We start from the raw sequence: 14,151 nt of genomic DNA, 5'->3' as shown, positions 1-14,151 counted from the left end.
ACATGATGTGGCTACAGGAGTGAGGGCCAGGATGCCTCAGACCTCTTGGGTTAGGAGGTCCATTCCCCCCCCCCCCCGCCAGATCCTCAGTCTTCAGCTTAGACTGTCTCCATGTTTACCAGCCAGCAACTGCCCCTTCCCACCAAACCTGGTGTTCGTCTCCGCCTCCCTCCCTTTGTCTCTCCCCTGGGAAGTGCCTTGTTATCTGGTCAGGCTGGGCCTAGGTGTCTGTGTCTGGGCTAATACACGTGGGTGAGTCAATGGGAATCACACAGCACAGCGCAGGAGAACACCGGGTTACAGAGCAGACAGCCCCCCACTACGTCACATCGCGCTTCTCACCCCCACTGCCCAGGAGCAGGACTGAGACACAGGACCAGAGGGCTGCCTCTGAGTGGGCATCTGCCCTCGGGTTGGGGGCCCCTGGCTCCACCCTGCTGTGCAGCTAGGTGCAATGGAGCAAGTACCCTGTGTGCCCAGCACGGGTGGCCCAGGCTCCCGGGAGAGCTGCTGGGAAGGACACTTGGCAAGTGTGGAACCTGGGGCCCTGAGACATTACCCCAAGCCAGGATTCCCCTGGAACAGTTGGGAAGTGACTGGAGGTCAGAAGTGAGGGCAGAGCTGGGAAATGAGCGTGGTAGCTTTGAATTGAAGGACACCAGCAGAACTGAAGGGCAGCCTGGGCTGGGCTAGCAGGGGCTGCGGGCCAGGACTGAGGGTCATCAGCAAAGCTGGGGCACCCAGGCTGGGCTGGCAGGGAGCTGGCACTGAGCTGGCTCAGTGTTGAGAGCGAGCAGCACAGGCAGGGCTGGGGAGGGGTCTTGAGGCAGCTGATCTCCCTCCCCAGAGCTGAGCCCTGCGCCCCTGTGGAACCTTTAGTTATTTCATGCCTCAGTGCCCCCCAAATGGCTCCAGTGATAAAGCAGAAGGTGATGCTGGCAGCAGAACAATGCATCACATCACAGCACATCATGCTCCCCTCCCCCACCCTCAAAACACCCCACCTCCTCCTCCCTACGTCCCCCTCCCCCAGTGCCTGGCCATTGGCTGGGGATCCAGCCAGGATCCCAAAGAACTGCTGCTACGGGCAGAGCAGTGGGGCCGAGGGCATGGCTGGGAGCCCCCCATGATCCCCACCAAGCCTCTCCAACTGTAACACCCCCTCTGATCCTATCAGCCCCTGTGCCTGCCCTGCTCCCACCAGGCTGTATTGACCCTACCAATCCCGCCACAGCAGGCACTGTGCTCGGGGCGGGGGGTCATCTCCTCTCTCCTTCGCTGTCCAGCCGGTGATATCCCTGACCAGAGAGGTCTGGGCCATAGGCCAGGCCACGGACACACCCACCTGTCTGCCTGCAGTGGCTGGGTGCCCCACAGACATGGGTGTGTGTGGGGGGGTGCTCTCCCCAAGGTGATACAAGTCTCCCCCAGGGACTGTCCCTGCTGGACTCACTGCCAAAAGCTCATGGGGGGGAGGAGATGTGAGGGCCCAAGGCCCAGTCTCAGGAGGCAGAGAAGCCATGTTGCTCACCTGGGGAGGAAGAGTGAGTCCCCTGCGGGGAGGGGAAGGGGGGGTCTGACCTATTGATGGGCCCTTCTCTGAGTTTGTACTCAGGCAGGGGCCTAACCCAGCCCTGTGGATCCACGGCAGGGTTCGGGCAGGTGCCAGAGATGATCCAGCCTGTGTTTGTTAGGAGTAGGACCAGGCACAGCACTGCCGTCATGCCCCCCAGCAGTGGAGGTGAGGTGGGGGGAGAGGCTGGGCTGGTGCTGAAATAGCGCACATCCCTGACTGCACACAGCCCTGGGGCAGCTCCCAGGGGGGTGCCTGCAGCACAGATAAGAACTGCAGAGAGGACATGGCAGCCTGGACTCCAGCACAGACCAGCCCACCAGTGCCTCAGCTATGTTCTTAGGCTTGGGGCCTGGCTCACATGCACTCACTGCTGTGAGTGGTGCTAGCCATTGCTGCAGACAGGCAGTAGCCCCCAGCCCACCCCCTCTCCCAACGCAGGGAATGCAGCACAGCCCCATGCAGCCTCCCCACTCCAGGGCTTATCTCTGTGCCCAGGCCCCGCAGGGACAGGAAGAGTGATGAGTCTGCCTGAGCTGGGAGGGGCCCTGGGGGAGCTGACTCTGTGTGTGGCACCAGCACAGGGACACCAGGAAATGAAATGCCCTGTGCTGGATAGCCACTGCCTTGCACATGGGGGAGGGGCCTGCAGGGGTTCAGTGCCTCTTCCCCTGGGGGCATTTAGGAGCCTTCTGCCAGCCAGGGGAGGTCTGTACCCTGAGGCTGCAGATATTTCCAGCAGTGCCAGCTGCCTCCTGCTCACCCCGCTCTGCTCTGGCAACAGGACCCAGAGAGGGAAAATTCTGAGTGGGGAGCAGCTCAGCCAGTCCCTGGCACTGCAGCCCCCACCCTGCTCCAGCAGATGCCCCTGCCTGGGCACACTGGCCCTCTCCAGGCGCCTTTGTCAACTGTTCTCCTACCACTTGCCTGGTTAACATCCCCCTTTCCTCCAGCACCCTCCCCCAGCCCTGCGGGAGCCGTAGCTTAGTCTCACCTCCACTCATTCTTTGGCAGATACAGATTTAGCTCTTCCCGCCTGGGCCCAGCTCCCCCACCCGATCCTGCTCAGCCCAGTGCTCAGGAGACACGTGCATTTGGCGCAGTGGCCACCAGCAAAGCTGTGCGCAGCAGGTGCTGAGAGTGTCACGCCCTGTGGTTCCTTTGCCTGGAGAGTGTCCCCTAGACCCTCCCTCTGCAGCCCCCTTGCTCCCCCTCCTGCAGAGATCCTATGGCACCCCAGACTCCTGTCTGGAAAGCAGGGATCTGACACCTCCCCCCCAGGATGGGGCTCCCAAAGCCCCAAGCCCCAACACTTCCCTCCCTCTTTGGCAAAACCCACATGCCTATTGCAGGCAATCATGGGGCTAGGGGAATGGGGCAGAATGCAGTGACTGACACCCCCCCCCACACACACACAGGAGCAGAGGGACCCGGCCCGGACACTCACAGCCCCTGTAGGAGGCAGGGTGTTACCCTCAGATCCCTTCCTTCTGGGGAGGGGGGGAGCTCTGGGTCTGTGCAGAGAACGCGCCAATTCGGGGCCAATTCCTTGAGCAGCGGGGAGCCCCAGGAGCAGCGTGGGGAAGGGGGGCGGCCGGGGCGCAGCACGGGGAGCCGGGGAGAGGGGCGGAGCGGTCTCGGGGCGCAGCGCGGGGAGCCGGGGAGCGTGGCTGGGAGGTCTCGGGGCGCAGCGCGGGGAGCCGGGGAGAGGGGCGGAGCGGTCTCGGGGCGCAGCGCGGGGAGCCGGGGAGCGTGGCTGGGAGGTCTCGGGGCGCAGCGCGGGGAGCCGGGGAGAGGGACGGAGCGGTCTCGGGGCGCAGCGCGGGGAGCCGGGGAGCGTGGCTGGGAGGTCTCGGGGCGCAGCGCGGGGAGCCGGGGAGAGGGATGGAGCGGTCTCGGGGCGCAGCGCGGGGAGCCGGGGAGCGTGGCTGGGAGGTCTCGGGGCGCAGTGCGGGGAGCCGGGGAGCGGGGCGGGGCGGTCTCGGGAGGGCGCGGGGCCGGTGACACTTTCGCCCGGAGCTCTGCCGGTTCCCTGCCCTGGAGAAGGGTCACGTCCAGGGATAGCAGCTGCATCACCTGCCCAGCCCGGCCTCTGGCAGAGTCGCGCCCGGACAAGCGGACCCAGCGGCGGGGTCTCCGCAGCCCTGGCCCCGCGCCGATCCCGGATCCCTGCGATGGCGAGGCGAGGGGCGTACAGGCGGGGTAGGACGGGGCTGGAGGACAGAGGGATGGCAGGGCTGGAAGGGTGCTTGCACAGGGTGCGAGGGATGGGGAATGGGTGATGCAGGGGGCGCGGGGAGGTGACTGGGGGTGGGACGGGGCTGGAGAGGTAGATGGGGCTGAACATAAGAACAAGAAAAGAGAGACGAGGAGATGATTGGGGACTGCAGGGTAGATGGAGGATTTGGGGGGATGGGCTGATGTGGGGGTAGCTGGGGGATGGGCACGGGAGAGCCGGGGGGCAGATCTCGCAGGGGCTGGCGGCTCCCTTACCTCTTGAGGCGCCTGGTGCCTGTGCTGCAGCTGCCTCGGACGCTCACCAGGCGAGCCGACTCCGGGTCCCCGGTCCCAGACGGTGGGTCCATCTTAGCTCCGGACGCGGCGCCCTGTGAGTGCGGGGCTGAGCCCCCGGCTCGCGCGGTTCCAGTCCCACCAACTCCAGTGGGTCGGGCTCCCCAGGGGGCTGCGAGAGGCACCACCTCGCTGCGGGACCCTGGGCAGCCGGCCCCCCCAACCCACAGATCCCCACCACTGACGCTGGGCCCCGCCTCCGAAGACAAAGCTCCACACAGCTAGACCCAGGTGCCCTCCAGGTGGAGTTGCACAGCAAACCAGAGCCGCAGCGCCAACCCCACACCTAAGTGGAAGGCTTTGGGCTTGGCCACACCATTGCAGCCAGAGCCCCAATGCTGGGACCCGCCCACAGAGCCAGAGCCACGCCCCCAGTGCTGGCCCCGCCCACAATGCCAGAACCGAGCTGAGCAATGGAGTGGGACCCTGCCCTAGCCATGAAGCTGCACAGACTCTAAGAGGGGAGTGAGGGTGTGCAGCATGAGGCAGTGAACAAACCAGAGGGAGAAGGTAATGCTAGCGGGGGTCACATGCCCCTGTGGGGTAGATGTAGATGGAGTGCTGAGCTCTGGGATTTGAGGGGAGGGATATGGGAGGACCGGGTGTCACAGCTCACAGGACTTGGCTCCTCTGTTCCCATGCAGGACCCTCCTCTCCAGTGCAGCAGCCCCTTCTTGGGGGTGTCCCTCCAGTCCAGCGACAGTCAGACCCTTTCTCAGGGAGTCCACTCCAGTGCAGCGACCCTGTCTTGGGGGGCCCACTCCACTCCAGTGGCAGTGAGACAGCCCCTTCTCGGGGACTCACACCAGTGCAGTGACCCTCTCTTGGGGTGCTCACTCTCACCGGGAGGGTCTGCGCCTCTTCCTCTGGGACGGAGCCTTTCAGGGCCTTCAGCCTGCCTGCCTGTGCTGTGAGCCCCCTCGGGGGGTCCATTCCCTCTGGACCCCTGGGGCCTCCACTCCCAGAAGGAATAGTGCCCCTCTGTTCTCTAGACCGAAGCAACTCCCAGCCAGCACCTCTTGCAAGAGGGCTTACACTTGTTAGAAAAGAGTGTAGTGCTTGCACAAGAAGCCCTCTCTCACCACTCTTTACTTTAAATCTTCTTGCACAAGAGTGGGTGGGTAGTGTGGATGTTCTGTGGAAGAACCCGCCAGTGTAGACATAGCCTATATGTTTTATTAGTCTTTAAAGTGCTACTAGACTATTTGTTGTTTTTTAAGTTTTTTCTGTTACAGACTAACTGTGAAATGACTTAGGCTTCCTAATCTGAACTAGCTGTACTCCTCGTGGAATGAGGAGTACAGCTAGTTCCGATTAGGAAGCCTAATCCGAACTTGCTACTCCGTGCCGCGTGTAGCCGCGCGGCACGGGGTTCGAACTGCCGGCATTTAAAAATGGCGCCGGCCGGCTTCATGCAAATGAAGCCTGGGAAATTCAAATCCCGGGCTTCATTTGCAAGTGCGGTATGCCTACATTACCCTCCTAGTTCGAATTAGGAGGGTAGTGTAGACATACCCTGAGGGAGTCAAAATTTGCTTTTTTGAAGTCCAAGGTGTGTATTTTATTACTCTCTTTTCTTTCTTTGGTCAGGATCCTGAAATCTAACATCTCATGATCACTGCTTCCCAGGTTGTCACCCACCTCTACTTCCCCTATTAGTTCCTCCCTGTTTGTGAGCAGAAGGTCAAGCTGCGCATGGCCCCTGGTCGGATCCTTCAGCACTTGTATCAAGAAGTTATCCCCAACTTTCTCCAAAAACTTCCTGGATTGCCTGTGTACTGCTGTATTGGTTTCCCAACAGATGTCAGGGTGATTAAAGTCCCTCACGAGAACCAGGGCCTGCGATCCGGAAGCTTCTCTCAGTTGTCCAAAGAAAGCCTCATCTACCTCATCTACCTGATTTGGTGGCCTGTAGTAGACACCAACCACAGCATCACTGCTGTTGTTTGCACCTCTAAACTTAACCCATAGACTCTCAACAGGTTTTTCTCCCTCTATATACTGGAGTTCAGAGCACTCATAGTGCTCTCTTACGTATAGTGCAACTCCTCCACCTTTTCTCCCCTGCCTGTTCTTCTTGAATAATCTATACCCTTCCATGACAGCGCTCCAGTCTTGCGAGTCATCCCACCAAGTCTCTGTTATCCCAATTAAATCGTATTTCTTGGACTGGGCCAGGGCCTCCAGTTCTTCCTGTTTGTTGCCCAGGGTTCTTGCATTAGTGTACAAATACCTCAGATAACCAGTTGATCGCCCTATCTTCTCCATTCGAATCAAGGGTCCTCCTTTCTTGCTCATTCCTCTTTGCATTTCTTCCCAGTATCCAACTTTCCCACACCCCTCAGGATTTTAGTCACTGTCCCCCAATGAACCTAGTTGTGAAAGCCCTCCTAACTAGGTTTGCAAGCCTGCCAACGAAGATGCTCCTTCCTCTCTTGGTTAGGTGGATCCCATCTCTTCCTAACAATCCTTGTGCCTAGAACAGAGTCCCATGGTCGACGAATCCAAAGCCCTCTCTGCGACACCACCTGCGCAACCATGCATTTACTTCCTCAATTCGACGATCCCTGCTCAGTCCTTTCCCTTCAACAGGGAGGATGGACAAGCTCACCACTTGCGCTCTGAATTCTTGGATCCTTCTTCCCAACGCTAGATAAACCGCAGTAACCCACTCAAAGTCATTCTTGGCCGTATCGTTAGTTCCCACATGGAGAAGCAGGAAGGGGTAGCGATCCGAAGGTTTGATCAGTTTGGTAAGCCTCTCTGTCACATCCTGAATTCGAGGTCCTGGTAAGCAGCACACCTCTCGAGATTCCAGGTCCGGACGGCAGATGGATGGCTCAGTCCCTCTTAGGAGGGAGTCAGAACATAAGAACATAAGAACATAAGAATGGCCATACTGGGTCAGACCAAAGGTCCATCTAGCCCAGTATCCTGTCTACCGACAGTGGCCAGCACCAGGTGCCCCAGAAAGGGTGGACCGAAGACAACGATCAAGCGATTTGTCTCCTGCCATCCCTCTCCAGCCTCTGACAGACTGAGGCCAAGGACACCATTTTATCCCCTGGCTAATAGCCTTTTATGGCCCTAACCTCCATGAAATTATCTAGCTTCTCTTTAAACTCTATTATAGTCCTAGCCTTCACAGCCTCCTCTGGCAACGAGTTCCACAGGTTGACTACACGCTGTGTGAAGAAGAACTTTCTTTTATTAGTTTTAAACCTGCTCCCCATTAATTTCATTTGGTGTCCTCTAGTTCTTCTATTTAGGGAACTAATAAATAACTTTTCTTTATCGGCCCTCTCCATACCACTCATGATTTTATATACTTCTATCATATCCCTCCTCAGTCTCCTCTTTTCTAAACTGAAAAGTCCCAGTTGCTTTAACCTCTCCTCATATGGGACCCGTTCCAAACCCCTAATCATTTTAGTTGCCCTTTTCTGAACCCTTTCCAAGGCCAAAATATCTTTTTTGAGGTGAGGAGACCACATCTGTACACAGTATTCAAGATGTGGGCGTACCATAGTTTTATACAGGGGCAGTAAGATATTCTGGGTCTTATTTTCTACCCCTTTCCTAATAATTCCTAGCATCCTGTTTGCCTTTTTGACCGCCGCTGCACACTGCGTGGAAGTTTTCAGAGAACTGTCCACGATAACTCCAAGATCTCTTTCCTGACTTGTCGTAGCCAAATTAGCCCCCATCATACTGTACGTATAGTTGGGGTTATTTTTCCCAATGTGCATTACTTTACACTTATCCACATTAAATTTCATTTGCCATTTTGTTGCCCAATCACTCAGTTTGGTGAGATCTTCTTGGAGTCCCTCACAGTCTGCTTCTGTCTTGACTATCCTAAACAGTTTGGTATCATCCGCAAACTTTACTACCTCACTGCTTACCCCTTTCTCCAGATCATTTATGAATAAGTTGAAAAGGATTGGTCCCAGGACTGACCCTTGGGGGACACCACTAGTTACCCCTATCCAATCTGAAAATTTACCATTTATTCCTACCCTTTGTTTCCTGTCTTTCAACCAGTTCTCAATCCAAGAAAGGACCTTCCCTCTTATCCCATGGCCATGTAATTTACACAAGAGCCTTTGGTGAGGGACCTTGTCAAAGGCTTTCTGAAAATCTAAGTATACTGGATCCCCCTTGTCCGCATGTTTGTTAACCCCTCCATAGAACTCTAACAGATTAGTAAAACAGGATTTCCCTTTACAGAAACCATGTTGACTTTTGTCCAACAAATTATGTTCTTCTACATGCTTCACAATTTTATTCTTTACTATTGTTTCGACTAATTTGCCCGGTACTGAAGTTAGACTTACCGGTCTGTAATTGCCAGGATGGCCTCTAGAGCCCTTTTTAAATATTGGTGTCACGTTGGCTACCTTCCAGTCATTAGGTACGGAAGACGATTTAAAGGATAGGTTACAAACCGCAGATAATAGCTCAGCAATTTCCCATTTGAGTTCTTTTAGAACCCTTGGATGAATGCCATCCGGTCCCGGAGATTTGTTAACATTAAGTTTTTCTATTTGTTCCAAAACCTCCTCTAATGACACTTCAATCTGGGACAGTTCCTCACATTCATCACCCACAAAGATTCAGGAATCCCCCCAACGTCCTCAGCCGTGAAGACTGAAGCAAAGAAATCATTTAGTTTCTCTGCAATGGCTTTATCGTCCTTAATTGCTCCTTTTATATCTCGATCATCTAGGGGACCCACAGGTTTTTTAGCAGGCTTCCTGCTTCTATTGTACTTAAAAAACATTTTGTTATTTCTTTTTGAGTTTTTGGCTAGCTGTTCCTCAAAATCTTTTTTTGCTTTTCTTATTACACTTTTACACTTGATTTGACAGTGTTTATGTTCTTTTCTATTTATCTCACTAGGATTGGACTTCCACTTCTTAAAAGATACATTTTTGTCCCTCACTGCTTCTTTTACATGGTGGTTAAGCCATGGTGACTCTTTTTTAGGTCTCTTGCTATGTTTTTTAATTTGGGGTATACATTTAAGTTGGGCCTCTATTATGGTGTCTTTAAAAAGTTTCCATGCAGCTTTCAGGGATTTGGCTCTAGTCACTGTGCCTTTTAATTTCTGTTTAACAAACCTCCTCATTTTTGTGTAATTCCCCTTTTTGAAATTAAATGCCAGGGTGCTGGACTGCTGAGGTGTTCTTCCCACCAGAGGAATGTTGAATGTTATTATATTATGGTCACTATTCCCAAGCGGTCCTGTAACAGTTATATCCTGGACTTGATCCTGCACTCCACTCAGGACTAAATCGAGAATTGCCTCTCCCCTTGTGGGTTCCTGCACCAGCTGCTCCAAGAAGCAGTCTTTTAAGCCATTGAGAAATTTTATCTCTGCTTCTCTTCCTGAGGTGACATGTATCCAGTCAATATGGGGGTAATTAAAATCCCCCATTATTACAGAGTTCTTTATTTTGGTAGCCTCTCTAATCTCCCTTAGCATTTCAATGTCAGTATCGCTGTCCTGGTCAGGTGGTCGGTAATATATCCCTACTGCTAATTTCTTATTATTGGAGCATGGAATTATTATCCATAGCGATTCTATGGAACATGTTGATTCACTTAATATTTTTATTTCATTTGATTCTACATTATCTTTCACATACCGTGCCACTCCGCCACCCACCCGGTCTGCTCTATCCTTTCTATATATTTTATATCCCGGTATGATTGTGTCCCACAGATTTTCCTCATTCCACCAGGTTTCAGTGATGCCTATTATGTCAATCTCCTCATTTAATACGAGGTACTCTAGTTCACCCATCTTATTAGTCAGACTCCTAGCATTTGTGTACAAGCACTTTAGAGATTTGCCACTGGTTATTTGTCTGCCCTTCCCTGATGCATTGGATTACTTTGTATGCGGTTGTTTGTATGCTCGGGCCTATGGTTTGCCCTCTCCCCTCCTCTCTTTCTGACTACAGCTTAGAGATTCTCTATCAATGGATTTTCCTCTAAGAGAAGTCTCCCTCCGATTTACGTGCATCTCCGCACCAATCGGCTTTCCCCCATCTCTTAGTTTAAAAACTGCTCTACGGCCTTATTAATGTTTAGTGCCAGCAGTCTCGTTCCACCCTGGTTTAGGTGGAGCCCATCCTTCCTGTATAGGCTCCCCCTCTCCCAAAAGTGTCCCCAGTTCCTAATAAAGCCAAACCCCTCTTCCCTACACCATCGTCTCATCCACGCATTGAGACTCTGAAGCTCTGCCTGCCTACCTGGCCCTGCGCGTGGAACTGGAAGCATTTCCGAGAATGCCACCATAGAGATCCTGGATTTCAGTCTCTTTCCTAGCAGCCTAAATTTGGCCTCCAGGACATCTCTCGTACCCTTCCCTACGTCATTGGTACCTACATGTACCACGGCCACCTGCTCCTCCCCAGCACTACACATAAGTCTGTCTAGATGCCTCGAGAGATCCGCAACCTTCGCACCAGGCAGGCAAGTGACCATACGGTTCTCCTGGTCATCACAAACCCATTTTCTTCCAAAATGGCCACCAGCTTGCACTTAGTGCAGATGAAATCTGTTCTGTCTTCCAGGAGGAAGACAAACATGGCACACGCTGTGCGTGTAACAACAGCAGACCTATCACCATCCATCCCCGCTGTTCTGGAGAAAGGATTTAAAAGAAAGGCAAGAGAACCTCGTGCCCTTCCCAACTCCCTCTCTAAACTCCCTGTGAGCACTCACCTGTTCGCAAGCTCCTTGGTCGCTTTCTCACTGCTTTATAAAGCCACGGACTGCCTGAAAGTCCCTCCCCCTACCAAGGCTCAGCCAATCAGCAGAGGCTTCTAGAATTCAAACTTTAATTAGAAGCCAACAGTTTCCACCTGCCACTCACAGCACACACTCCATGAAGGAGAGGGGGAAATGAAGAAAAAAAAAAGCCTCATGGCAGTTGGGGTTGAAATAGGGGTGTGGGGAAGGCTGCAGGGGAAGGGTGGAATGGGGGTGGGACTGCAAGAGGAATGGGCAGCACTGGCCAATTGCCTCTCAAAACCTCCATCCAGCTCTGCCAATAGAGCCCCCAGAGCAGTGGTCACAGATGGTGGGGCTCAGGAGCCAGGTGAGAGTAGATGAGTCTGGGCCACTGTGGGGAGTCCTGCATCTTCCACCTGCACAAGATGGCAGAGACACAGCTGGGGGCTGCTCTAAGGCACACCACACTCTCCCCAGGGCTTGCTGCTGCTTTCAGCACTGGATGGTTGCAGAGTAGCAGCTGGTGGTGGGTTCCTAGGGTCAAAGGCAGCATTGCTGTGGTAACCGCCATCGGGTGGATTCAAATCTGGGACCTCTGGAGCTTAGTGTAGAATTCTCTACAGTTTGAGCTATCATAGAATACTAGGACTGGAAGGGACCTCGAGAGGTCATCGAGTCCAGTTCCCTGCCCTCATGGCAGGACCAAATACTGTCTAGACCATCCCTGATAGACATTTATCTAACCTACTCTTAAATATCTCCAGAGATGGGGATTCCACAACCTCCCTGGGCAATTTATTCCAGTGTTTGACCACCCTGACAGTTAGGAACTTTTTCCTAATGTCCAACCTAAACCTCTCTTGCTGCAGTTTAAGCCCATTGCTTCTTCTTCTATCCTCAGAGACCAGGAAGAACATTTTTTCTCACTCCTACTTGTGACACCCTTTTAGATACCTGAAAACCGCTATCATGTCCCCTCTCAATATTCTCTTTCCAAACTAAACAAGCCCAATTCTTTCAGTCTTCCTTCATAGATTATATTCTCTCGACCTTTAATCATTCTTGTTGCTCTTCTCTGGACCTTCTCCAATTTCTCCACATTTGCTTGAAATGTGGAGCCCAGAACTGGACACAATACTCCACGGCTATGTCTACACTGGCGGGTTCTGCTCAAGGGTTCTTGTGCAAGAACTCTTGTGCAAGAACACGTCCACACTGCCATGTGCTTTTGCGCAAGAGCATCCATGGCAGTGTGGATGTCTTGCGCAAGAAAGCTCTGATGGCTAACCCTAAGAAACCCCTGCTGTGCATCCACATTGCCTTCTTGCGCAAGAGCTCCTGCGCAAGAGGGCTTATACCTGTTAGAAAAGAGCGTCGCACTTGCGCAAGAAGCCCTCTCTTCTGATGCCGTACTGTAAATCTTCTTGCACAAGAGCGGGCAGGCAGTGTGGATAACCCCTAGATCCCTTTCTGCCGTACTCCTTCCTAGACAGTCACTTCCCATTCTGTATGTGTGAAACTGATTGTTCCTTCCTAAGTGGAGCACTTTGCATTTGTCTTTATTAAACTTCATCCTGTTTGCCTCAGACCATTTCTCCACTTTGTCCAGATCATTTTGAATTATGACCCTATCCTCCAGAGCAGTCGCAACCCCTCCCAACTTGGTAGCATCTGCAAACTTCATAAGCATACTCTCTATGTCACTATCTAAATAGTTGAAGAAGATATAGAATAGAACCAGTCCCAAAACAGACCCCTGCGGAACCCCACTTTTTATACTTTTACAGCAGGATTGTGAACCATTAATAACTGCTCTCTGGGAATGGTTATCCAGCCAGTTATGCATCCACCTTATAATAGCCCCATCTAAGTTGTATTTGTCTAGCTTATTGATAAGAATATAATGCGAGACCATATCAAATGCCTTACTAAAGTCTAGGTATACCACATTCACCTCTTTTCCCTTATCCACACGACTCGTTATCCTATCAAAGAAAGCTATCCGATTGCTTTGACATGATTTGTTCTTTACAAATCCATACTGGCTGTTGCCTATCACCTTATTATCTTCCAAGTGTTTGCTGATTATTTCCTTAATTACTTGCTCCATTATCTTCCCTGGCACAGAAGTTAAACTGACTGGTCTATAGATTCCCGGGTTGTTTTTATTTCCCTTTTATAGATGAGCACTATATCTGCCCTTCTCCAGTCTTCTGGACTCTCTCCTGTCTTCCATGATTTTCCAAAGATGATAGCTAGAAGCTCAGATACCTCCTCTATCAGCTCCTTGAGTATTCTAGGATGCATTTCATCATGCCCTGGTGACCTGCAGACATCTAACTTTTCTAAGTGATTTTTAGTTTGTTCTTTTTTTATTTTATGTTCTAAACCTACCCCTGTCCCACTAGTATTCACTATGTTAAAGCCATTTGGCTCTAGGCTTTGCTCTTTACATGGGCAATGATAGCTGGAAGTGGCCAAGTCACATTTTGGGGTGGCTTTGACTCCCTGAAAGCCTCCTACACCCAGCACCACCCCGGTGAGACACTGGGATTGGGGGGGCCCTTTGGGGGCCTATGGATTATATCCAGAGTTTCATGCTTGAGGGATTCAGCTGCTCTCTTGCAGTCCTCAGGAAAGAATTACCCTCCTGGATGCATTCTGGGCATGATTTTTTCTCCACCCGCTGAAGTGGTAGAGATCTGCTATGGGGGGAAAGGCAATACGCACTGGGTTGTCTCAATGAATTATACCTCACAGGTGCTCTGCTGGTACATCTTGCTCCTGTGCTTGGGGTCCCATTGATCACCATTATCGGGGTCAGGAAGGAATTTTACTGTTGGTACCATGGCTTTTTCCACCTGTCACTGCAGCATGGGGTGGGTCACTTGGGCTATGTCTACACTATCGAGTTTTTTTCGGAAAAATGGCCATTTCCCCCCCCCCCCCCAAAATTGAATTAAGTCCACATTGCAAACACATTATTTCGAAAGAAAATCAAAAGAACAGAGGGGTTTTCCGACTTTGGTAAACCTCTTTCTACGAGGAAGAAGCCTTTTTCCAAAAGAGTTTGTCACATTATTGGATTTTAAAGTGAGCAGACAGATCTCTGCTGTACCCATGATTATCCTGAAAATAATCATCGTAGCAGCATTGCGCAAAAGGGTTTTTCTTGCCCAAGAAGGGGCAGTGTAGACAGCTCCTTCTAGCGCAAGGGCCTCTTCCACAAAAATGGCAGCTCATTAGGTATGCAAATGAGGCAT

General features: G+C 52.4%; 1 protein-coding gene across 2 annotated transcripts in view; it reads right to left on the bottom strand.

Annotated features, from left to right (window-relative positions):
* The window catches only part of SLC30A3 (solute carrier family 30 member 3), a 31,800-nt gene extending 27,330 nt beyond the window's left edge, over positions 1-4,470 (bottom strand). For both annotated transcript variants that reach the window (XM_075916291.1, XM_075916293.1), the window contains exon 1: positions 4,067-4,470. In XM_075916291.1, coding sequence (XP_075772406.1) covers positions 4,067-4,158 — 92 coding nt within the window. In that variant the 5' untranslated portion in view covers positions 4,159-4,470. The remainder of the gene's footprint in view (positions 1-4,066) is intronic.
* Between the last annotated feature and the right edge of the window lie 9,681 nt (positions 4,471-14,151).

The sequence above is a fragment of the Pelodiscus sinensis genome, unplaced genomic scaffold, assembly GCF_049634645.1.
Source record: "Pelodiscus sinensis isolate JC-2024 unplaced genomic scaffold, ASM4963464v1 ctg80, whole genome shotgun sequence".
Taxonomy (NCBI): Eukaryota; Metazoa; Chordata; order Testudines; family Trionychidae; genus Pelodiscus; species Pelodiscus sinensis.
This window is presented reverse-complemented; position numbering and strand designations above follow the sequence as displayed.